This window comes from Stegodyphus dumicola, chromosome 5 (genome assembly GCF_044657685.1).
Source record: "Stegodyphus dumicola isolate Sdum_Otavi_A_Nest chromosome 5, ASM4465768v1".
Taxonomy (NCBI): Eukaryota; Metazoa; Arthropoda; class Arachnida; order Araneae; family Eresidae; genus Stegodyphus; species Stegodyphus dumicola.
Genome location: NC_140772.1, coordinates 198,024,421 through 198,051,761, shown reverse-complemented (window position 1 = coordinate 198,051,761; position 27,341 = coordinate 198,024,421). Strand labels below are relative to the sequence as shown.

General features: G+C 33.8%; 1 protein-coding gene across 1 annotated transcript in view; it reads left to right on the top strand.

The window, feature by feature from the left end:
- Positions 1-27,341, top strand: part of LOC118193141 (reversion-inducing cysteine-rich protein with Kazal motifs-like) — a 232,762-nt gene that overhangs the window by 86,457 nt on the left and 118,964 nt on the right. Inside the window, exon 3 of the mRNA XM_035364220.2 lies at positions 9,903-9,989. Coding sequence (XP_035220111.1) covers positions 9,903-9,989 — 87 coding nt within the window. The remainder of the gene's footprint in view (positions 1-9,902; positions 9,990-27,341) is intronic.

Genomic DNA, 27,341 nt, shown 5'->3' with positions numbered 1-27,341 from the left:
TAAAAGTGTTCAAAGTATTTTGACAATTAAAGACAATTTTTGACTTTTGAAACTTGTCGTGTCCGCAGTTTTTAAAATTATTCAGAAATCGCTAGCCGTCTCGAAAAAAGAAATTTTTTCTATTTTGAAATCCAGTTTGTGCAAGAAGTGACTGACCTCCAGTTCATGCCTTTTACTAAATACGCATTGTTAAATCCGCAGTTTTGGTCTTTTATAATTTTTTCAATAAGGACTATCATTATGCAAAAACAATATCATAATATATTATTATACTAATAACAACTTTATAATAAAGATTAACAGGCCGTGAAATATTGTTTGCTTATTTTTAGCTAACCAAAAAGTGCAACGCTAACCAAAAAGTGTTAGACCAGAAGGTCATTAATTTGGCTTTGGCATTTTGCGTTGAAACCTTTAAATACCCGTTTCACTTTTAAAATTGTTGCCACCAAACATTATCGCACTCTGTTATATTGAAAGCAATTAAATAATGAAGAATCTGCATGAATGTATGTATGTTTCTCGCATTGTGATGAAACAACTGTACTTACAGTCATCAAATTTTGAATAACGTAATTCTCCACCGAATATGGGCATCTGAAAGACCAAATTTGGAATTTGTTTTATTATCGATTTCATATTTTGTAACACTTTAACGAATTTTTGATTAACAAACTCAACGATTTCAAAGCGAGCAATGGCAACGCTGCACGGGAAAAAGAATTAAAAAAAAAACTTTTTTATCTCAAACGCGCGAGACTGGTATCGGAAATTCTAAAAATATACTTTTTAAAAATTATTTTGCGATATTGCTGTTGAATTGAATTTTTATAGTTTAAGTGCGAAGAACATGATATTTAATAAATAAATGTAACACACAAAAAAAAAAATTTTTTTAAAAAGGCTCTTTGGGCGTAATATAAAATCTGAAAACTTTCAGAATTTTTTTTTCAATAATTATCTTGAAGAATATTTCAACCTTTATATGTATCTCAGCTCGTTAGGCTAATGTATCTCTTGAAATCAAAACATGTAATTTTATGGCTGTATCAACAAACAATTTTCTACCAGGGTGAAAGCCAGTAGACCCTTCTTTGGATTTTTGTCCAATTTTTTTTTCCATTGGTCCGAAAGAACAGCAGGCTTAATAGAAAAGGGAAGATCCGCTTTATATTAAAAACAAAACATTGAAGAACAACATACCTACGTAGACAAAAACAATCCGAAACAAAACACGCGGAAGCGAAAAAACGTCTGTCTGTTATAAAAGAAATAGGAGGTAAATAAGCGAAAAAGATTAACACAAAACCATAATCAGAACATCATAATGCTTGCTGCTGAAAAGGGCTGGAAGGGAGGGTTAGGGAACAGAGACTACTGCACACTCCAGCAACCTCGCAGAAAAGATTCGACAGGTTTGTCTGCTGTTATTAATTATTTTTATGATTTCTTTTTAATAAGGCAGCCACTCCCCAGTGTTTGAGGGCTGACCTTTAAAGACAGCTTGAATTTTAATGGATCTGTAACCCGCTTTTTGACCGTGTGGCCGTCTCAAAGAAGAAAATTCTTTTATCTTCTAAGAAGATCAGATATGTTTAAACAAGGCAAAATTATCTTCGTCGTATGATTATTTAAATCACTCATGCTTCTTATAATTCGGGCTCAATTTAATAGCAGAAGTTTTTAATTATAATATAATCGGTTTATTTAAATTGATTGGGGAGGTTCATTTGAGTAAAGTTTTTTATTTTTTTTCTCTAGGTGATGTAACCCATAGGATTTATTTTCGACAGTTAACAGTGGACGTAATAACGTATTATACTGCTAAGCAATAATAGATATTAAAATACATTTAGAGGATAGTGTAATTTCGAATAAGGAAACCTCTAAATTGCTTTCTAGCAACGCTAACCAGTAACTGTTCGCTTAGAAGCAAATTAGATGCGTGAGCAATTTCATTAGCAGCAGATTTCAAAATTCCCTATTTTAGAATTCAGTGTTCTAAGTTGACAGTAAATAAATAAATAAATAAATAAAAATCTGAAAGGTTTCAGATTTCAAAGGGAGCAATTGTAACGTTGTACAGAAAAACATTTTTATCTCCAGCGCGTGAGACTGTATGTCGGAAATTCTAAAGATCTTCTCATTTTAAAATTATTTTGCGATATTGCTGTTAAACTAAATTTTATGGTTTAGGTGCGAAGAACATGATATTTAATAAATAAAGGTAACACACAAAACTTTAAAAAAAACGCCCCTCTGGACGTAATTTAAAATTCAGATATTTTTTTTTCCTCCTAAAATTATACCATTTTTAGAAGAACCACACTATCATTAAAGACAATTCATTTCTTAGCAACTGTTCTTATACAAATAAGATATATGTAAGCAAAACATAGCAATCTGAAACTCACAATCAAGCAGAATACAATATATTGACTTTAATTAATCGCATTTATAAGATTATATGCATTTCAAGAATATCTGACACATCTGTACCTTTCTGGAGCAGCAAATTATCCTACACTGCAATCTAAATCCGCAAAAGTCTGTAATTTAAGGGTTAGGATTTTTGAAAAACGATGTAGAGTCATTAGATTTATCGATGCAGGTAATTTAAAAAATCCCGGCAATACCTTGGCGGGATTCGAACACCGGGCCTCCCAACTGCAAGCCAGACGTGCTAAGGTGGGAAAATGTGCCTTAAAATGGAAATGAAAATATTTGCTCTAAACTGTGTCATATTCTCTGGAAACGCTGATAAATTAATTGTCTGTAAAACTTGCATTAAAAATGTGAACATAAAATCTAAAAAAAACAGTTTTTGAAATCCATGCTCAGTCTTCCTTGCTTTTTTTAATCACGATTAAAACTTGAGTTACCGGACTGCTAAATGCACATTTAGCGCTTGTTTAAGTAATAGAAATTACTCTTGAATAAATTTGATGGGCTTCTAAACATCATCGCTATGTTGATTGAAAATAACGAAAAATCGTTGGTCCAAGAGAGAAAAATTGAAAGAAGAATTTTCGGAAACAAAAAAAAATTTCGTCTTATACTTTTAAAATATTAAATAAACAAACAAAAGAAAAAAATTTAAAAAGGTGAAAAATCCGAAAGCTTTCAGATTTTATCTTATGCCCAAAGGGACGTTTTTTAAAGTTTTGTCTGTTGCCTTTATTTATTAAAATATATCATGTTCTTCGCACTTAAAACACCTAAAATTTATTTCGACAGTAATATCGCAAAATATTTAAAAACAGCATATCATTAGAATTTCTGATAGATAGTGTCGCACGCTGGAAATAAAAATGTATTTTTCCGTACAAGTGTTGCCATTGCTCGCTTTGAAATTGTTGAGTTTGTTAATCAAAAACAAAACATGAACAAGATAATAAAAAAATTCCAAATTCCAAATTTAGACTTCCAGATGTCCATATTCGAGTGGGAGACTACGTTATTCAAAATTTGATGTCTCTAGGTACCGTCGTTTTCTCACAGTGTGTGAAACATACATACATTCATGCAGATTCTTCATTATTTAATTTCTTTAAATATAATGCAGGACTTTTAATTTTATTTAATATTTGATAGGAATAATTTAAAAAGTGAAACGCAGTTTATAGTGAACCAAAGCAAAATGTCAAAGCGAAATTAGTAGCCCGTCAGGGAAAACTGCCGCTTTGTGCTAACAAATAAAAGCAAATAAGCAAATTAAAAAAAGTAAATGAATAAAACTAATAAAAATCTGAAAGGTTTCAGATTTTAAATGAAGTCCGAAAGGGCGTTTTTTTAACGTTTTGTGTGTTACCTTTATTTATTAAATATCATGTTTGCATTTAAACCATAAAATTTAGTTGAATAGCAATGTCGCAAAATAATTTTTAGAATTTTTGATACACAATTTCGCGCGCTGGAGATAAAAAAAGTTTTTTCCCCCCGTAGAGTGTTGTCATTGCTCGCTTTGAAATCCTTGAGTTTGTTACACAAAAATTCGTTAACGTTTTACAAAATATGAAATCGATCATAAAACAAATTCCAAATTTCAAATTTGGTCTTTCACACGCCTAGATTCGCAGGAGGATTACGTCATTCAAAATTCGATGACTTCTATGTACCTGTTTTATCACAATGCGAGAAATATGCATACATTTATGCAGATTTTTCGTTATTTAATTTCTTCAAATATAATGCAGGATTCTAACATTTGGTGGCAACAGTTTGAAAAGTAAAACGGACATTCAGAGTGATTCGAGGCAAAATTGCAAAACGAAAACAATAGTGCATCATAAGTATCTATTATTTTAATGACATTAAAATTATATTTTTAAATTAATTTGTATATTAGTCAAATTCTTTCCTTTTAAAAAATGTTTATACACCATTAACTTTTAACGTAATTCATTTTTGGTAATTAAATAATGACTTCAAGAATCCTGATTACTTCTAAATATGCTATATATAATGCAGCCAGATGTATAATGATAGTGTACATACGTATATGCGATTTGTGAAAGCTGAAATCCTGTTTCCTATTGAATTTTCGATTAAAAGTTACTGGAAAACCAGACACTCAAAAGCGTGCCTGTTTGTAATCTTGAAATGCAGTGCAACCTGTTTATTCTAATGAGAAAATAAATCTTGCTTAAAAGCAGTTTTGGTTTTTTGATAATTATATTTCAACAAGATGTACGTGATCAGAATTTTCTATTTTTATTATCTGCGTCTAATTAGATCCATGAATCTTAATAGCGCTCTCTATTCCGTAGTTAGAGATGATTAATTTATTTTTACAAGCTTTTTAGTCTCTTAGTTACAGTGTTTAATCTTTCATAGTTAAATGCAAAAGCATGCGCTTTTTTACGGTATACATTCTAGCGCTATTAATGTATTCATTGTGTAAAGTAATACAACATAATGCCTGTTTGAATGCATGTGAAGTATTGAGCAAAAACGAAATTTATTGCATGTAATAAATCGATTCATAATATATGCATGTTAATTTAATTTACTAAGATCTAATGAATTTAACCTTCGTAATAATCCTAGCAATAAATTAATGACTTTTAAATTTATTAAGAAAGTTAATCGACCTTTAGTTTATCAGCAAATCATTGTTACCAACAATGCGAATTACTAATTATTTAAAATTATCAAGTTCGAACAGAAATAAAAATTTAAGTTTCAAATTTCAAAACAAATTTAACGATAAACATCATCTTTTATTCTTTTTAACTTATTTTCCATTTTTTTCCTGTAAGTTTTTTTTTTCTTAATATATTTTGTTAGTTTGTTTCTTTCTTTCTCTCTCCCTATGGCCCACCAGCGGCCGAGCGGTAAAGTCGCTGAACACTGGTAGTTCGGTCCGAGGTTCGAATCCCGCGAACGGGCTGGCTGCATGGGCGTTTTCGTGGTTTTCCCCATGTGTAACGTGTATACGAGCCAGTTCCCCTTAGAAAGTCCTCCACGAAGGCATCCCTCCTCTTAGGCAGATAGCCCTCGAGGCTTTGCCATACTCACAAACACAAACACACAAACTCTCCCTATGAATATATGTATATCACTTCGGAAAAAAAAGGGGGGGGGAGTTCTATATCTCCCGTTCTACTGGGCCAATTGACGAAATTCAGCTTCCGTTTTTCATGTCTCCAGATCCCGACTTAAGATATGTATTAGATTTATATATGTCATTGTTATATAATATAGGTATTTTTACGCAAAATCGGACTTTTCTGAAAATGACATGCCAATTTTTTTTCATATTTTAATTCTACGACTCGAATTATGCCAAACAGCCAAGTTTTACAAAAATCGCACGAGTAGTTTTTAAAATATTAGCACTGAAAATTTTAGCTCTTCAGTGTTAATTGAATTTGTTATATATTTATTAATATCTCTTTTTTATTAAACTTATTTGATTCTTCCTTTCATATTTTGAAATTTAGGTTCATTCCAAATAAAATTCGCCCATTTTTTATGATTTAAATTTAAAATATGTACTTTTAAACGAATTTTATAAATTTTTCGAAAAACATTTTGAATTATAACCTATAAAAGTTTTGCCATCATCTGAAAGTAGATGTGTATCTAAGCATAAAGTGCTTCCATCATCTTACCTAAAATACACTAAACCTATTTTTTGAGCACCTCCTTGTATAAGATTTTTGCAATTCTTGTCAAGTTATTATTTAGTTGCATAAGTACGTCACTAGTTAATTTATTTTACAATACAAAGCGAAAGGAAGCTGCAAATAATAACAAATATGTATAGAATTTTATACATAATTTAATATACGTCTCGTTTTGATATTAGGCGATTCGCCAAAAGACGAGTTTTCAGTCGTCTGGGCTGTGGATTTGGTAAATATTTGCGGAATCTTTAAATTGTGCTAAGCTTCACGTTCAAGACGTTAAAAATACTCAACACATTCCATATTAAGCATATTTTTTTTAGATGATTGCCGGGATATAATTAGGATAGTAACTATTTACTATCCTACTAGATTTATTAACTACATGCCATTAAATTGAAAGCTCTTTTACGTTGCGGTATCACCTGTTTTTCGTCATAACATTTCAAGCTGTTCATAGACCTAGAGAAATTTTAATTGGACAAATCAATTAGTGAAGATTCACAGGACTGAGATGACTTGCTGTATCTTCATTGCAAAGTCCTGTCATCACTAATTGAAATCTTAGGGTTTAATTTATTACTTTTTTTCATCGTGTAGAGTTCCTCACTTCGTAATTCTAAGTTAATGTGGGAAGTGAAGAATCTAAGAACTGATAAGCGAATAATCGCTTGAGTTCAGTGACAAGAAACAACAAGATAGAAGGGTAACTAACCCTTTATTATTTCAATAAGATTTAACAAAACTCCACCTGGGAGTGTACAAGCAAAGCCCGCACTTGGACTTGAACTTAAAAGACTAAGAATTAAACTAAAACTAAGATTAACTATAGAAGTATAGCAGAAGCTATCAAGGTTCAAATCGAGTTGGCCCCTTAACTTATTTGACTACGATGCTTAGCAAGGGCCTGAGTACGGCCGAGCGTAATAACAGCTTTGAGAGAGAGTGGCCAAAAAGTCAGACGCGCGTAAATCAGAAACTCTGATTCTCTCTGACTCAGTAAGTAATCCTTAAATCCTCATTAAATATTCAGCAAGATTCCAAAAATGCGTTTTGGCCGGAAGTAGTAAATTGAAGTTAAGAATTTGACAGGAAAGAAACTTAAAATTTAACTGTTAATAAAATTAACATAATTCTTACAATCGGCTATTGAAATCTCGATGTGAGTTTATAACTAGGGAATGTTTTTTACTTCCTTGTAAGAAGTAAAAAAATGTATTGTAATCACGAAAACTTTCGGGTATCATATTTCAACGAAAATATCCATTTCAACCGCTCTCGAAACTATTTGAACGGTGCTTTTGGGTGACATCTGTACGTATGGACAGAACAAAGGACTGTTTTTCCCAAAAGGGACTGTAAATGGATTCAAAAGAAATTCTTTTCTGACATTTGTATATACGTATGTACGTATGTATGTATCTAGCATAACTAAAGAACGAGTAGCCATAGAATGTTGAAATTTTGTACATGGAACTGCTACAACATGTAGTTGTGCACCTTCCTTTTTCGTTGCAATCGGCAGAATCAATCGAATATAAATACATGTGTATGTATTATATAAAGACATGTGTGTGCACCGAGCCAGGTAACAGAGTGGTACATGTTGTATGTACCACTCTGTTACCTGGCTCGGTGAGCTTAGCTTTTTTATTTATTTCTTAATATATCTAAGGGAAAAATGTGAAATATACTTTGAATTTTCTAAAATTATTGGAAATTTCATTCAAGAGTATGGATTTTTTTTAAAAAGCGGAGTATTATTCTATCGGGTTTTTATTAGAGGGTGTCTGAAAGGTCCAGTTGTTAGAGAAAATAAATAAATGTAAAAAATGAGCAAACTTAGCTAAATAAATAAACTTAGCTTAATGTAACATCACAAAGGTCACAGTTTTAATTGCACAGTGGTATGATATATATTAGTGCAAACAAAACTAATGCAAGCAATTCTCTCAGGATTTCTATTCTTGTAGCATCGAAATGATCGAAAAACTGTAAACGGTTTTTTTAAAAAAATCATTATTTTGATAAATTTGTGTTTATTTTTGTTTTTTAAGTAAAAAAAAAATCGCAATTGTGATAAAAATTCAGAAATAACAGGGACACTTTTAAGGAAGCAATACATTATGCAAGATAATTAACAGCAGTTATATTCAACAATTCTGCGCTTCGTATAGTAAAATATATGAATGTAAGTGAAATAGTAGATTGTAAAGATGTATTTTAAGGTTGAGTAACTGTTTGAGTTTTATTATCCTCTGTCCTCAGGGTTTTCATTTCTAATCCACAAGTATATGTACGTAATATATATGTAAAAATAGCCTGAGCCGTCAGAATTATTGCAATTAGAAAGCTTTTGATACGACGTCTTAGTACCTTGCATCAGAAGTGGCGGATTAATTTACTGTTGGAGTTGACATTATGCTTAAGATGCATTGCGAAAACTTCGCCTATGATTAATATGGTGAAATCCTACAGATCCACAAATATAGTTATACAATTTGAGAACACTGTTCAAATTCGTAATGAATTTATCCAATTAATTAATTTATTTTCAGAAAAATTTTGCTCAATATTTCCTTCGAAAGTTTCACAGATCCCTAGATATGCATAATATTTCTTTTAAGTTAACAAAAAGATGTAAGGCTTGTAGAGATATTAGGTATTTTTTGGGAAGCAGTAAAGACGAAAAATTAGCAACGCCTTCGCCGGGAATCGAACTACGGACCTCTGGAATACCGGCCCAGCGTGCAGATCACCACTCCACGAAGGCACGCTTGGAAGGCGGGAGAAATACTTTATACGCTTAAAGTGAAAATTCGGATATATGGGCCATGTTCATGAACATCTACAAACAGCCGTCCAAACGATATAGCGGTTAGGGAAGCCTACTGCGCTACCTAAGGGGCCGGGTTCGAATCCAGAAGAAGGAATAGATGTTTGTAAATTTAGAGTGTCTGTGCGGCATGGGAACACTAAATATTCGGCGAGCCGAAAGTCCTCTCGAGAGCTTTTGGTAGGGAAAGAGGGGTGGGAGACCCTCGGACCCGTCCCCCCCGGGTTGCGCTCCATCAAAATTAGGGCTGGAACTAGTAAATCGTACTGTCACCTACCTGTATGATGCTCAAGGCTGTTGTCAACGACATACGACAAAATTTTGTTCAATTACACTTTTTTTCAGAGGTAGGCAATTAAGAGTCATTAAATTGCAAAAAACTGTTAACTAATGTTAATAAAGTTATAAATGGTGGTGCATGTCAAATTGTAAGAACCGCATGTCTTTTAAGTTGTCATTAGTTCTTCCCGTTGTGTAATCATAGGCTAGTGGTTACTAATAAATATTTCAGGTACTTCTTACATGTCTATTTAACTACTTGCTTAATCTGACTACGGTAATTCGCCTTGCAAAGAGTGGGATAAATGTGCGGAGAAGTATTAGCTAGGACTTTATAGAACCGAAAAGAAAGGAGGGGGGGGGAACTTCACAAAATTTTAGTATGACGGACTCGAATTTTATGTATATATCCGGACCGCATATACCTTTCTAGTTATACTCCAAAAAATACGTTACATCACCATAATACATACATATATATATATAATATATATAATCTTAAATTCATTTAGTGCGAAAACATATAGTATATATATATATATATATATACAGAGCTTTTTTAATAATGGAGTCCAGTTTGTACGTTAGGTTGTCATATGTAGTAAAACATATGCAAAGAACTGGTTATGAATCACATTTCTCTTTGTGTTCTTTAGATTTCTTTGGTGTCACTGGCAACTGATGAGAATGAGATGGAAGCTAGCCTCCAGAAGCTGAATGACTTGTGCCACAAGAAATTTATGGTGAGTTCCTTTTAAAAAAGAAATCTGTTTCTTAATAACAAACGAAGAAAAATGTACCGAAACACTATCGAAACGTACACGGCGTGACCAAAGATATTCCCCATTTCAATACAGAGGAGTTAGACTATAACAACTTTTAAACAAAATGCGTCGTATTTAGCATATGCCGTATATTTCAAATGAATCTAAAGAACGGTTTGGATCTTTGAAGTGTGTGTCCCGTTGAATCTAAAGAACTAAAATGCGGGGGGGGGGGTATAATACTAAGTGAAGAGATACTGGTGACAGTATAAGTTGAATGCAGCTTTCAATTAACAATGACAATCGTGCACAAAATAATAAACATATAAATGTTATGCAAATGTACTATAACTGATATTTTATAATCAATAATCAACCAATCCAGTTTATGTTCTCATAGGTGGTTCCTTAACATTCTAAAGCTCTTACTGATTCAGGATTACTTAAAAGACCATGGTGTTTCGTTCGAAAATTCTCATACTTCGACCAGTACATGCTTAAGTTGGTCAATAACATTTGGACTTATCTCTGTATAATGAAATAATATCTGTGTTGCACAGAATCCTTAAAATACTGCAATCTAATTGTTTTAAATAAAGTTTTCATATGAAAAATCAAAATATTAGTATTTCTTAAAGACACATATCAAAATTCATTCGTATCAGTCACTCTATATTTATTAAATTGTTCCATCTCATTATTAAATTCTAATGAACTAATTAACGTAATTATTTATTAAGTCTTTATAAAATAAATTTAAAGTAAATACAATAAAATGAGGGGAAAAGATAATAAACATCAGTCAACCATGACATCATATTTTTCTTTGAGAAATCTTAGTAATAAATTTCCCATTTTATTAATTCAAAAGATGCATTTACCTTCGTGCAAAAAGAATTTGAATTCTTTGCTTATGAATAAAAAATTCTGTTTTAATTTCCAGGAAAGTAGTTTCAGCTAGCGAAATTGTTACTATTAAGAATTATAATTTCAAAAAGCAACTTTAATTAGCAATTGTATTTACATGTTTATTTAAAAACAAGTTAAAAAGCGAAAATTTTGCATAATTTGATTTTTTTTTCAAGTTGTCTGAAGCTTCTTTAACTGCCGAGAATGAAAATTTTCTTAAGGTAATTTCGGAATTCAGACTAAACTGCATTCCTTTAAAGACCTGATTTTGCTTTAGTGGTCAGAATTATTGAAAAAGTGCAGTTTTTAAAACTAGACATTCCTAATGACATATCGGAAGCTTTGATATCATTTGAATATTTAAGTGCTAAGCTAAAAGGCACTCCTTTTTAAAATGCTTAAATTCAGCGGTATTAATTTTTCATCGATTTTGAAAATGAAAATGAAAAGCTATCTCGTTTGGTTTTTGATATCTCCATTTGAATTGTTTTCATTTCTGCTACGAAAAAAAAAAATTGTTTTCTGATAAATTTATTTCTTTATCAATTATTTCATGAAAATCTGATTTATTAATCTTACGTTTCACTTCATGTCATGTTCTGTTAATACATTCATTTTTAAAGCTAAATCTTCACATTTCTTAAGAATAATTTCTCTCATTTTCTGCAAAGAAAGAGACAGTCCTTCTATTATGTTTGGTTGTTTAGTATAATATGCAAAGCATGCTAGTACTATTTTTAAGGAGAGGAATAACTTCATGGAAGACCTTTCTAGGGAAAACTAGTTAGTATTTACGTATAACAAAAAAAAAAAAAAAAAAAAAAAAAAAAAAACAAAACAAAAAAAAAACCACAGAAGAAACAAAGTGTGAGAGGGGAACCACAAAAACACCCTTGCTGCCGGTATTCGATATTAGGTCAATCGCTCTGTTAAACGTGCAATTTTTATATTGTTAAAATATTTGACTGCAAGGCTTTGTTTTACTATTTCCCCAGACAGTACTAAATTACAGCCAGTACAAAAAGATATATGTGAAATTTTAAAGTTATTTCCTTAAAAAGGTTATTAGTTTCAACACATTACAATATGTTACCTTTTGATGCCTTATATAAATTTGAACTTTGTATATATATAAAGCAATAATAACGAGCTAAAATTATAAGGTATTTCTCTCGCTTTCGTAGTGTAGTGGTCTGCACGCTGGGCGTGTTGCTCATTTTTCATGACTCCTGCTTTAAAAATAACCTAATGACACTACAGTGGCGCCCGAACTAAAATAGTGGTGGATAATGATGCTCCACACTCAGGATTTGGCAAATGGGTCCCCTAAACCCCAGTCGCCCTTTAAAAGGGGGAGTATGTAAGGTATTTATCCTGTCTTCTTAGCATGCCTTCATAAAGTAGTGGTCAGCACGTTGGGCGCGTATTTCAGAGGTCCGAGGTTCGATTCCCGGCGAGGGCGTTGCTCATTTTTCACATCTGCTTTCAAAAATTACCTAAGAACTCTACAAAATGACTTAAAATAAATCATTGATATCTCTTCGCGCTTTAAACAGTTAATATTTTTTTTTCTATTTTGCTTGATTAAATGATAAAAAAAAACCATGCGAGTGTGGGTGTGCTGAAGAATATAACCCTCTTTTTATTGCTTTAATTGTGTTATTTCAAACTGTTGCTTCTCAGTACGTTTTAGAATTGAAAATTAACAATCACAATTTATTTTGTAAAGATGTTTCCAAAATTTGGCAGCTAATTTGGCCCCCTTTTAGCCGTTCGCCTGAGATTATAATACATTTTCTCCCATTTTCCATCAGCGTTCGTTGTATAACGGTATCACACTCGGCACGTATTCGAGAGATCCGGATTCGAATCCCGGGGAGGGCATTGCACATTTTTCCCGTCTCCTACTTCAGAATCCTAATGTCTCTACAAGGTTCATTCCTCACTTGCCTCGTCCTTTTCCCAGCTGTGCTGTCACCTAATAGGTTTGCAATTATGATTGAAAAATGAGTTTTTATTTATTACAATTATTTCAAAATCTGGGTGAACAAAAACGGAGTTCGTTTGTTTCTCGAAGAGAAAAGACTTGTATTGTTTTCTCTTGAAATTCATGGAGCATTGCTCTAAAATGAACACTGGCCTGAGGTTGAATCGTACGTATTTTACTGCGCAAGTGGACGTGTTTCTCTTGAATTTGAAATCATAAAGCAAATATTACATTTGAAAACAAATTACTAGTTAAGAAAAGGCATTAAACTGTAGAATGGCAGTATCGCTATTTTGCAGTAGATTATCTATACCTTATCACTACTTCCGCATTACATTGTGATCAGTTTTCTTACTTCAAAACACTGAATTGCGAATGGGTGGTTTGTACATTTGTGTATGTTTTATATAAGCACAGAAGGAATTACAAAAATTAGCGTAGATTTTTCAATTATTATTTTTGATTAAAAGAAGTAAAAGTTTTGTTAAAAATTAGGCACATTTCAAAAATATATGCATTTTCCTTATTATTATTATTGTTGTTATTGCTGTTGTTATTGAATAATTTAGACTTCGATTAGAAAAAAATTCTTTCATGAATTTTTAATATTTATGTGGAAAATTAGCTACTTCAAACACGCGGCCTAAATTCGGAACTAACTCTTCACTCGAACTCTTGAAACCGTTGCTCAAATATTGATTCCAAACTCACTTATATTTGCATACTACTTCATTAAAATTTGCATTCTGGCAGGAAACTGAAACCAGAAGAGAAAGGATAGTTTCTAAAATTAAAAATAATTGGTTAGAATAAAATAAGATCTTTACAGTGTAACCGTGACTGTATGTAGAACGTTACATCCACAAGTATGAAATTAATGAGTGTTGTAAATTGTGTTCACATTCATAATGCGCACTTACGATGCAAAATTTAAAAATATTAAATGTGCATGGTGATAGCAAAGGAGTATGAGGATTCCTATGCCTATATGTTTTTAATATTTATCTGCCATAAAATTTGATTCACTCAGGTTTTTCACATTGGCAAGAATGCAAGTTTATCTTTATTTTGTGATAGATACGTTCTCAAATGGCCTCTGCATCCGTCAAATGCATAACCAAATTATTTTTTATGCACGTTCTTTCTTTGTGGAATGTAATTTTCTTCCGTATCTGTCCGAGTAAACCAATGAGTAGGAGTCGGTGAACGAACATGTACCACTCGACACAAGATGGAGAATGACAAGGCAAGGTTGCAAATCGTTCAGATTTTTTCTTTTTTTATCGCTTATTATTTGTTTACCCCTGTCGATCGGACCATCGTGGATACCCCGCTGGGTCATCAATAACCTCTTTCTGCTATTTGGCTAGACAGCCGTTCCAGCTTATTTGTCACATCTCAGCGGGATAGGCGATGAGCCTGAGCCCACTTTACCAGACTTGTCACACGAGGTCTTGGCTCCGAGCTGGCGATTTATCGCTTTCAGTTCTTGGATCGGGAATGAACAACTGAGGCTTCTATTTAGCGATAAGTTTATACCAGGGGTGGCCACACTTTATGTTATGAGTAGCCACATGTCAGAATTTAGGAAAACTGAAGAGTCGCAAGTAGCTTCACCAAGAGCCGTAATTAGACATATGTATCATTTTAAATGACATAAACAATTATTCAACAGAAGGAAAAAATGCCAAGTAATTTAACGATGATATCGCACTGTATAGTTGGTTACGTGGCCAGAGCGGACGTGGCCAGAGCGGACAGTGGTTACAGCGGACACTGCGAAACTCATCGTGGTCAGAGCGGACACATTTTTTTCCCATCATGGAACAGATAAAGGGTGCAGATAAATAAGTAAATAAATACTTTTAAAAATTACAAATATAGTTTAAAACAGTATTTTAAGTGGCAAATCTCTTTCACGTGGGATAACGTTTTTTTCACCGAAGTTTTCTGTTTTTGCACTCGATTATCGAATTACAAGGATAAATACATTTCCCGTTCCCAAGATATTTCAAGAACTTTCAGAATTATATCAGAAAGGTTATGATTTCGTCTTTAAAACACCGACATACTACAGTGCCAAGAGTAATTCCAGTGCCTTGTAATTCGATAATCGAATGCGAAAACAGAAAACTTCGGTAAAAAAAAAAAGTTATCCCACTTGAAAGAGATTTGCAACTTAAATTTATCTGCACCCTTTGTTTGTTCTTGGGGAAAAAATGTGTCCGCTCTAACCACGATGAGTTTCGTAGTGTCCGCTCTGACCACGAAATCGTTTGTGTCCGCTCTGACCACGTCCGCTGCAGCCACACCACCGTATAGTTAGTATGGTTGTTTAGAGTAAATAGAAATAAATAATTCTTTTGCTATTAGACTGTATTCAGACAAATTATACTTCAGAGAAATGCAGATTTTAAGTGTATTATAAATTAGCAATATTCCTTCCCAGTTCGTTAAGTATCAATAGACATGTTAATTCAACAGTAGGGGAGTGCTATAAAAATAACATGGGAAGTCATTTATGAATGTTAGCAAATAGATTCAGGGTTCTGAATTTTTTTTGCAAGATTAGGTTGTTTTAGAAAAGTTTCTGAGCTTTTACTTTTGCTGTTCACTTTAAGAAAGAAACACTGACGAAACGTTATGGGTTGGTTTATATAATTACGTCAAAGCCTCGAGAGCTATACGCCTAAGGGAAGGGATGCCTTTGTGGAGGACGTTCTAAGGGAAACTGGCTTGTATACATGTTACACATGGGGATAAACGCCGGTGCAGCCAACCCGTTCGCGAGATTCGAGTTTCGGACCGAACTATTAGAGTTCAGCAACTTTACCGTTCGCTAAACTGGAAACCTAAACCTCCTAAACTAACTGTATTCACTGGGCAAATGAAAATTCTCACGATGTGGCACCAGCGCCTTTGCAAGCAGTTAAAGTGACTGTGTGGTTCGGCATCGAAAGTATATTCGTTTCCGGTCCGTTCTTCTTTAAAAAGGCTCAATTCTAGAATTATGGAAACGTGCTCCGTCGCAAGTGCTCAGTATACAACAATGCTGCAGAATTATATAATTCCAGAACTGTAGCAGCAAAGTGTCGTTAATGAAATTGTATGCATACAAGATGGTTCTCCACACATCGCTATATGTGTTCGGCAAGTGCTGCAACAGCACAAGTTTGTCTTCGAGTTCAATTCTGTAGTCTTATTTGCACCTCATATCCTCTCTATTAAACAAATATCCTCATTAGAGCTTCTTCTCTGTACCTTCTCAATACTTCAATACTTCAGAGATTTTTTTAATATTCAATCAACCTTTTATTTACCCCTAATAGATACCTAAGTAAATCTCATAAGGAAATAACAACATTTAAAGTCCTTATATTGATTTTAACCCTTGAGAAGGAAACTTAGAAAGAATTACGCCTTCTTGCTGGTTTTCCTGTTACTTTTATGTGTGTTGTAATCTTACATATCATACAGTAGTAATCGTGAGGGTCTTGAGGGCATGGGCCTTAGCGCCTTATACGTGACTTTATGACTTTATATATCTCCGTCCTAATTTTGAAGAAAAATCCCCCATGCAAACGGATACTAGAGTATTCCAGCTCTTTGCCCCTCCACCATCACTTTGAGGACTTTCGGCTTGCCATGAGTTTTATGCTGCAAAGAAACTTACAAACATGCAACATTTCTCCGGGATTCTAATCCGGGCCCATCGATATGTCAGCCAGCATCGCTAACCACTGCATTCATCAGGTCGGCGTTTTAATATCTGTTAAATGCCTGGCGTAGCAAACTTAAGAGGTTAAAAATCCAAGAGAAAAGTCGCTTTAAAAAGATTTGGCGAAAAAATCCTTGGCGACAGAAACGTATCTTTCTGAGCAGGCTTTCCATCTCTCAACCATGCTAAAAACTTAGTATTATATTTTACTTCTGGCTGGAGGAGGCGACGGGGGGAAGAAAATTTTCTTAGCAGGCAGTGGTAAATCTATCAGGTTCCCTACCTGCGATGGGTAACCACGTCTCTACGCATTCTTGTCACGTGTCGCTACTAAAACAGCTAATGTATACGCAAATCAATAAATTCTATGCAGTTCCAGGAAGTGCCACTAGAAGAAGCAGTGAATATTAGAATGGAAACTTCTGAGAAGCGGTTTCTTTGCAAAAATTTTGCTGTCCATCATTGATGTTTATGGACCGACTGTAGGTTAATGTTTTCGGCAATAATTAGTGTTTTTTTCCTCTCGGTGACAAATTTGCAGTTAAGAAGAACACGTTAGAAAAAGGCCATTGATAATTTTAAAAGAAATTTACAAATACAAATAGTGGTAAATATTAGGCATTAAATTTTTCTAACAAGAAAAAAAGGTTAAAAAAAAGGTCATTGATGATTTTAAAAAGAAATTTACAATTAAAAATAGTGATAAATATTAGCCATTACATTTTTCTATCTTCGATTTGTAAAATGCTACTTTAATTCATGCCTTTGTTTGAATCGGAATTGTAAAACTCTCCTTTAGCAGAAACAAAAATAGTTCATTCCTGTTCTCTATGTAAGATCTTCCTGGCAAAATTGTCCAAATTCACAGCCTCAAAACTAAGGCTGTATGGTTTTATATTCTGTTTTTTTTTTTTTTTTTTTTTTTTTTTTTTTTTTCATATTTACTAAAAGTGATACTATTACTAATTAATCCACAAATAATGTTAATGCTAATGCAAAATTAAAACTAGAAAACAATTAGATAATAATGCAGCTAACTAATGATGTAGTTAATAAAATTCATGGGCAAAAACTATCACTTAAAAAAAATTTAAAATCCTGCTTTATTAAAGCGCTTATCTCGAGGAGAATTAAAAATTATCTCTCACTCTCTATTCGAACTTGTTTTAAGTTGACTTTTAATACACGTAGTAGAGAGGCATAACTACGTTTTTAAGTAATTCTAAGTTTCCACTTATTATTTTTTACAGAGTACAAATTCACAATCAATTTCCATTTCAGTGTGCAAGTAAATATAGTATATTGTTTTGGGAATATGAATATGTATTTAAGTTTTTATTGATTTATTGTTTTAGTTGTACATCTCATACACAGATAATGATCTGTTTGATATGAAACTAAGGATAATTCTAAACACTGCATTTGATGCATATTATATAAATGAAAATTTAATTACCAAATTATTCATCGATAAAATATTAATAGTATTGAAATTGACATAGCATTGTATTCATGCGTATTTAAGCTCCCATTTTCTCTTCCTTTTATAATTTAAAAAAACATACATTTCCTTCAACTCCCCTCAGATCATCACGGATGTAGGAGCCAAGAACATAGGCTCGCGATAGACATATATGAAACTATTTTTGATTTATTCATTTAGTATATTTTGTATCATTTGTTTATTTTGTTTCAAAGTTATAAAATGTAAGCGTTAGTGATAGTTTTTGCTTTGTGTAAGAAGACTGTCTGTACGCAATAATAGTAATTAAATTATTCTACATTAAATATTTGACTGACGGATCAGTGTGGGATATTTGAAAGCTGAATGAAAAGCTCTAAAATGAGTCAATAGACTATCTAGAAATAAAAATCGAGTTGAACAAAAGGTAAAAGATAATTAGCCATTTGCTTACCTTATCATTAGAAGAAGGACAGAAGTTGCAAATGAACAAATAGATATGTATCACAATCAGTATTTATATTGATCAATTAAATCGCAAAGTCACTTGTAAGGTGCTCACGGCTGTTGCCAAGACAGGCGTATCTTGAGCGCCCCTTGCCACGAGAAATTTCATGGGTTTGGGCTGATGTTGCTGTCAGACAAGTAAGCATAAGTAACAACAACATATTGATCAATTAAGTCAAAATGAAATCAGATGCGTTTTAAAAAAGAGCAAATCTTGCCAACTTATTTCTAACATTCCTTATTTAACAAATCCAACAAATATATGTAGATTTATATTTTATATTATAAATATATGTAGATAAATATTTAACAAATATATGTAGGCTATATGTAGATAGGTAATTACACTCCTGCTCAAGAACAAAGCAACAAATGCTGAAAGAAAAGTTACGAATCTAAAAAGGGGAATTAAAACATACAGTTTACATATGGGGTAGAGATTTCGTCGCCGAATGCAAATAAGCAACCAAAATTAGCATAAAACGCAATTCCGCAGTCACACCACAGCGCATTAGAAAGGGACAGGCCGTAACTATGCTTCAGTTCGCAAGCAGCGTTGCGTTCCGTGTAATCTCAGATGGCCAAAGCGTGAAGCATGAGCTTAAGATACCAGTTGCACGATGAAATGCGTTGGAGGGCTATCGGGATGTTGCAAGCAGGTGCAAGACAATCCGCTGTTGCGAGAGAGCTGAATATGCATCGTAGAGTCATCAATAGGCTATGGAATCGCTACCAAAGGGATCAAAATCCCTATAGAAAACGGGGGTCTGGATGCCAGAGGATTACAGCAGCGGCAGATGATCGCTTCCTGTTGCTATGTGCAAGACGCCGTAGATCACTAACAGCACGACAGCTGGCGTCGCATCTCTCTGCTGCTGCAGGACAGCCCATATCGCGCCAAACTGTGTCGCTCCATGTAGGTGAACTGTACGCTCGATTACCTGTGGTTTTTGTTTCTTTACCTCATGTCAAAGTGTAGTTGAATCCGGCCCATTAACACCGCAGTTGGACACCAGAGTATTTTTGGCCACATTATTATGACCATATTATTCTTTATGGATAAGTCTCGCTTTAAAATCCAGATCGGTTTCCGAGCAGCAATGATATGGCGAGAGCCCGGGACACGCTGTCGGGTGCTAAACATCGCCGAAAGCGACCATTTCAGAGGAGAAGGCTTATTTGTATGGGTTGGGATAGGAGCGTATGGCCGTACTGGTCTCTAGGTGATTCCTCGTTCGATATCTAAACGAAATTCTACACCCTCTTATGCGTTTTTATATCGCTGCAATAGGTACTGATGCGATATTTATGGACGATAATGCCCGCCTGCATACCCCCCTACTGCGTTAAGTCTAAGGGGTGCTGATAGAGTTAGAATGGGGCGGAGTTATCTGGAGAGTGAAACTATTCCTTATCTGCCCTTGCCTGGTAGATCAACGGACTCATAGAGCCTGTGTGGGACATGTTGGTATGACGGAGAACAGGTCACAGTGTGCCGCCAGGCACCCTCCACGAACTCCGACATGTATTACTATAGAAATGGGCGCTACTGCCACAACAAGCAATCAACGATACACTATTTCCAGCTTGCCTTGCCGTTCTCAAGCATTCAACTAAAGGATATCATACCCGTTATTAGTGTAATGTTTCTACTGCACATTCTTCCAACCCATTTGATCTTTTGCTGTGTGATGGTCTTAATACAAATGTTTTTTATGCCTTTCCTTTATTGTTTGCTATATGGTCTAGTAATGCCACACCAACCTATTGGATCAGTTTCAAGCAAATCCATTAAATAGGTTTTATTTCATGTTTTGCTTATGTTGCTTATTTCTTCATAGGAGTGTATTAACGTAGCGTTAACGTACTCGAGGAAATACATCTTACAGTCTGGTCTGGCTTGGTTACACGTATAAAATTACAATATTAAAAAGTTCCAATTTTAAAATAATTAGCGTATGCTTATATACCTGAAAATTTTATTTTAGAAAAGGCCGCAATTAAAGCGCAATATGCAGACCTCTAAATGCTGATTATTCAAGTAAACTACGATATGTATCCAGAACTTTGCCTCACGCACTGGAATTTTTATGCTCCTTTTAAATCGTTAAAATAAAAGCTATTATGTATTTAATATACTTGCAATTGACGCTGGAATATAATATACTAATAAATATAAGTAAGAAGACGTATAATATGGTATTAAATGTCCTACTCACGCTCTGATGTAAGAAAATTTAGCCTTTCACAGCTACTAAAATAAAAAATCTGAGGTGTATACCAGATGACTTCCTTTTACGGAATATTAAATTATACGCAGTTTTTCTTGCATTTCATTTAAACTTATTGAATTAAATCTACTTCGCCGACAGCGCATAAACCGCAATAGAATAAATGCATTCTTTAAATTCACTCAGTATTTGTTTACCATAGCGACATTCTGGCACTATATTCACTTAACAGTATTATATTTCGTTCATATTATAACTCATAATGCACAAAATTTATATCATTTAAAGAATAGAATTATCTAATCGTTGCCACATGTTCTATTCAAATACTATAATAAAGCTAAAATGATGTATAAAAGAAATTAAGCAACAAAACAAAAAAGAAACAGTTTTTCACAGATGATTGAATCTTTCTCGTTCAATTAATTCAGTTCTGACTTCGCGAGAAGGCAAAAATACATAAAACTCAAAATATTTATATTAAAAATTACGAAGTAAATCTTAAACACTTATTTCCTCGAAAAAATTCCAGAAAGAATTAAGCATGATTTAATTCGCAATAATAAATGAAGGCGTTATCTTTGTTGTTGCGAAGCTAAGTTTCTCTAGATGGGCAACAAATCCACTATTCTGGTGTTTCGAACATAAACAAGCAATGGCCGCCATCAAAAAAATTATAAGGCTTAGCGACAATTAAACAACTTTACAATTGTTGATAATTCTAAAAATATTGCATACAGATTTACTAAATGTATAAAAGCCTTAACCGGAAGATAAGAACAACATAATTCAATCATTTTTAAAGCAAAAAATGTACAATTGACAAACATATAAGAGTAAAGCAACTGAGAATCACTGAGCCGAGTAACAGAGTAGATATATATATATAAATATATTTATATACGTTTGGTGGGGCCGATTGCAACCAAAATACGAGGTGCACATCTACATGTTATGGCAGTCCTATATACAAAACTTTAACGTTCTGAGGCTACTCGCTTTTGAGTTATGCGAGATGCGTATGTACGTACGTACGTACATACGTTCGTACAGACGCCACGAAATATTCTCTTCAGAATTCATTTTAAAGCAGTTTTATAATTTTTTTGGAGGAAAGGAGTATTTTATTATGTCCTTACGTACAGATATCACGCGAAAACATCGTTAAATTGCATTCGATAGCGATCAAAATGGATATTTTCTTTGAAATATGCTGCCTGAAACTTTTCGCGATTACAATACTTCCTTTTTATTTCGTACAAGGAAGTAAAAATATATGCGAACAGAAGTTAAACACTACGACTTGTGGCACTGCAAAAAAATAAATATTAAAAAGAAAATTATTATTACCTTCTGTTAGCTTGTGTAAAGTGAATGAAAATTTTATTTTGTTTCGCGTTTGACTGGGGATATTAAAGAGTAAAAGTGGCTCTTCAGGAAAATAAAAAGTGTCTTTAGAAAGTGCTCGCTAAGAATGCTACTGTATGCGCTCCTGCACTTCATCATTCGCCCACAAGATTATATCAAGGCTCTAGACTATAAGTCTGAGGTCGAGAGGTGCGTCGGCAGGCGTGGGATTGATAGACAGAGCAAAATGAGAAACACGAAGAATAATATTGTATGAAGACAAGCCACATCACCTGGAGCCTTTGTCCGAATCAAGGACATAATTTTATTGTTACCTGTTGTAAATTTACATTTTAGTCTATGGCCTATTTTGAACAATCCCATGAAACAAATGTATCCACATAACAAATAGTTTCAATGCAGTACTTTCGTTCTATAACTTGCGTGACTAAAAGCTGTTTTACTCTGATTATGCCCCCCCCTAATGTAAGAGGACTTGAAGTTTCACGTTCAGTTCACTTCCACGTTTCAGTTAGCTGGTCCAATAAAATTCAGTTTCGTTTTCTGTTCTTTAGTTTAGACTACGCAATTTGTCGGATTTACTACTTTGTAAAAGTAGCAGTAAAATTTTTTATCTAACATTATTTTCTGTTCATCTGTTTTTGTTTTAAAAGGTAAAGTTATTGTTTCGACTTCATCAAAGTTGGAAAGTTCGTAATGTAAACTTTCGAACTTTGATGCAATTTCTCCTGCTAATAAAATTGAAAGTCTGAAAAGGATGTTAAAAAGGAAAGGAAATAGTGGAAATAAGAAAGTTGCAAAGCAGTATGGTTGAATATGATTTTTAAATCAGTCATGGATGGTCAAAATCAGTAACACAGAATCTGGAGGATCCAGAGGTTGAATATTCAATTCTGGCTTCTTATTTCTCTTAACTTTTATTCATTTCATGTCTTATTTAAAATTTAATATTTGTTTACATAAAAGATTAGTTCCCCCCTGATACTTTTATTTTTAAGGGGGGGATTTCTTGAAGAAAGCATATTTATTTTCCAGCTTGATTCAGAGAGTACGGTCCAAAAGACTCATCTTTTGGATTAAGTTCTTAGTTTTTAACAACTTCACTAGAAATGTATTTCGCGATTGAATATGTTATGAATACATATAAGCTGATTTAATATGAAAATGAACAAATACACTTTTATTTTTATTAAAATTTTGGAGATGAAACGTAGTAAGGTTTATCCTAAGTTTTTAAGTTATTTTTTAGTTAAAGCTACTTTTACTTTCCTGTCCATCCTATTTTCAGCTTACAATTTCCTACCAGAATGTGTTTTTAGAATCGCGTTTAATGCAAATGAGTAAGAGTAGTATTTAAGTCGAAGTTCCACTGACTTCGAGACAGCCTCAGAGTTTCTGATTAGCGCACGTTTGCACTTTGGCTACGACCTTCTAAGCTGTTACTACGCTCGGCTGTATTACAGATCCTTGATAGCTTCGCTAGCTTATTCAATATTTAGGAGTCAATTACTTAGAATTTTGATAGCTTCGGCTATATCGCTTTAGCTAAGCATTAGTTAAGTCTTATTTCTTATTATTTTGAGTTCAATCCCAAATGGAGGCTTTGCTGTACGCCCTGAGAAAGGGTCCGACTGTTAAACTCTTATTTTGAGCAATACAAAGTAATTAACCTTTCTTAAGTTTACGTCTGTGTTCCTGAACTAAAGCGATTATTCGCTTAGCTGTTCATTAAGTTCCTCCACATTTAGCTGCTAGATAAAAGGGTGGAACCCCGCAGCGTAATCCTCTTTCGCCGGCAATGGAACCACAAAGTTTAAAATTCGTTTTTGGAAAGTGTTTTAACTCCAACAAAGGTGGAAAAGTGCATAATTCATTACAGTTTAGATTTTAATTAGTTCATGCAACATAAATAAGGTATTGAAGCAAATAGATCTCCAGCAGAAAGACTCACATTATTCAGAGACTACGTTTAAGTTTACATGCATACAGAATAAGTTTCATTTCCTTGGACGATATTTATTAAAATCTAATAAGAAACCAAGTATGGCCTAAGTTACGATAATGTCAGAGATTTATACGTCCTCATCAACGTAAAGTAGTTTTAGAATGTCTCAATAGACTACCTGCATCTCGGCTTGGTTAATATATTTATGAAGAACTAAACTACAAATTTCAATTTTTTATTAATCATTTTCAGCAAGATATACTTTATTCCAAATACCTTTGAGGTATGGTTTTAACATCATAGTAGAATACGTTTATAACAATAGAATGAGGCTCTTTTAAGTAGAATCTATAACACATTTGTATATGTTATGATTTAGAATTCAGACTAATTTGCAAGTATGTTTGCCTGTTAAAATATTAAAAGAAATTTGTAAAGAAAGGTTCAGTTCCTTCCGTTAATTTATTTCGTGCCCATCATTATCTGTATATTATTTGTTTGAAAGAGGTAAAATTGCTATATTCCCTCTGTTTATCAAGTGTGGGTTGTCTCTTCAAAAACAGCAGATAAATTGGAACATACTTGGATAAGAAAGTTATTTGAATGTCGTATGATGACGAGAGAGAGAATGCGCTTCCGCTTAGATTTCAACGGCTCCGCTGCTCCTCCGAGACGTCATTATTTTGATATTTAAATATTGCATTAGAAATGGTTGAGATAAGGAAGGATTTTGTCATAGTTTTTTCTATTCATTTGTTTATCGCTGTGTTCGCTCAAGGCTGTGATCGCGACAAAGGTCGTATGGAAACTTTCAGCAACTTATCTCAGACAGTGATGTCATTAGGACGACTAAAGTGTTGTATTATTATAAATTTCGAGAATCTATGAAGATATAGGGTCTAGGATACGACTGATATTCGTAAGATTGGGTAAACTTTCAAATAATTTAGTATGTCGTCTACTTTGAAGACAGCACCCTTTAATTGAACGTCAACGTCAATTTCAGTTGAGTTCAATTTAATCGACAGAGGACTTTTGGAATCCTCTTTTGACAGCACATACAACAGGAAATGCCAACAAGTCGATCGCGAAGCGATTTTCGGTCGTGTACAACCGACAGGAGATGATTTCGACACATAACAGCAACTTGGTCCTGAGACATAGAAACAAAAGGTCCGGGTTCCTGTAATTATCTTAGTTGACGTTAACCAACTTGCCTTCCTCGCCCGCAGTCGAGAGAGAGAGAAAACGCAGTATCCTACGTCACCCGGGTCATCATCATGGACCTTATAAGAGATTTTATTTCTTATATTATATACTAGAAAGCCCGGTAGACATACGAAATGACCGCTGTTCTAGATATTATAAATTGTAATTAGAATGATTTGTGCAAAGGTGTCTGCTAATTCAAACTGAATTACCCAGGGCAAGCGGCGAGGACGCCCCTTGCTTAATGCCCCACGGGGTTTCCGCCTTCTACTTGCTTAATTGCTTAAAGTGCAATGAAGGAAACTACTGGCGGTACATTTCTTAAGAGCCACCGCTAGCTCAATCAATAAAGGTGATTTAAATAATAAAATGTTAATTCACATGTCAAAGATCTCTTTGTACGCAACATTTCTTGTGTAGATCTTTCCATCATTTTTAAGCTCGCCTTGCAGAGGACCATCCATTATTTTTAATTTTACGACCGTTCCTTCACGAAGTCTTGAATAGGCAACATAAAGTTGACCGTGTCCAAATGCAGGCTCAGGTAAAAAAATGCCAACACGCTTAAGCGTTTGGCCCCGAGACTTACGAGACTTACTGATGGTAATAGCAAAGGCCAGTTTTACAGGAAATTGTCTACGTCTCAATTGAAACGGCAACCCTGTGCCGGGACAACTTCAGCCCATTGGCTAGTACAGTTACGCAAGCAACCAATAAACTATCGGCGGCAAACAGACACTTGAGCCGCATATAATAAAGATATTTATTTATTTCATTTTATTTGTTTTTTCATCGTTGCCGGTTTTTGCCGGTTGCATATTTCCGAATTCTATTACATGTAGATGTTAAATTTATTTATTAAATGTTAAATGCACGTGCTTTTGTATTTTTAATTTTTTCGGCTTAGCTTTGTCATAATATTCGTCACGCACTGCACTGCACTTCGTCACGCACGGGGAATAAAACAATTTACAGTTACGCAAGCAACCAATAAACTATCGGCGACAAACACTTAAGCCGCATATATATAAGATGAGATTTTATTTCTTATTGGCTCCTCTTTTAATGATCGGTGCGACAATGCATAATTTGGAATTTCTATAGTCCTGTGTTTAGTATTTATTATTTAACCATAGTGGCAACATTGTATCAGCGTCACTAAAAAAATAAGTCTCAATTCTTCGCAGCACTGCTGCTGTGAAAAAAATTTACCTACCTTCTTTCTATGTTTTAAATTAAAATTGTCTACTTGTACATTTCTCTTGCATTTTAGGACACAATAAAATGCGTATTGAACTAAAAATATCGAAGACTTATCATTATCATGAAGTACGGGATCTTGATCACTTTTTTAAATGGTGAAGGATAAATGTTGTTCTTAATATGCAATGCATCCGTAGACGTTACTAAAAGTGTTATTTGGAGAGGCATTTTTTTAAACTTTACATAATAAATAATATCGTAGAAATTATCCATAACATAATAACTTTAGAAAAATTAAAATAGGAGATCTTAAGGCTCAAGTAAAAGCTCAGCAAAATGCTTTTAAAAAGACCACGTTGGAAATGTCAGACCTAAAATGATTTCTGCAATTAAAAGTCTGCAATCATCTCGAATTACTGCGATTAAGAAAAATGAGTGAAAATAAATTAGAAGATTTATGTATTGTTGCTGTTGTTGCTAATGCTCACTTCTCTAACCTATAAGCTCAAGCCCACGAAATTCCTCTTGACAAGGAGCGCAAGTTTACGCCTGTCGTTGGCAACACTCTTGAACATCTTACAGGTGACAGTGCGATTAATCTCAGTTTCGCCCCCAATTTTGATAGAGAGCACCCCGGGGGGGGACGGGTCCGAGTCTTTAACACCCCTCTTCCCTTCAATCAATCTCTCGAGAGGACTCGGCTGGCCATATGTTTAAAGTCTTCCCTATGCCGCACGAACACTATACGTTTACAAACATCCATGCCTTCTCCTGGTTTCCAACCTGAGCCTT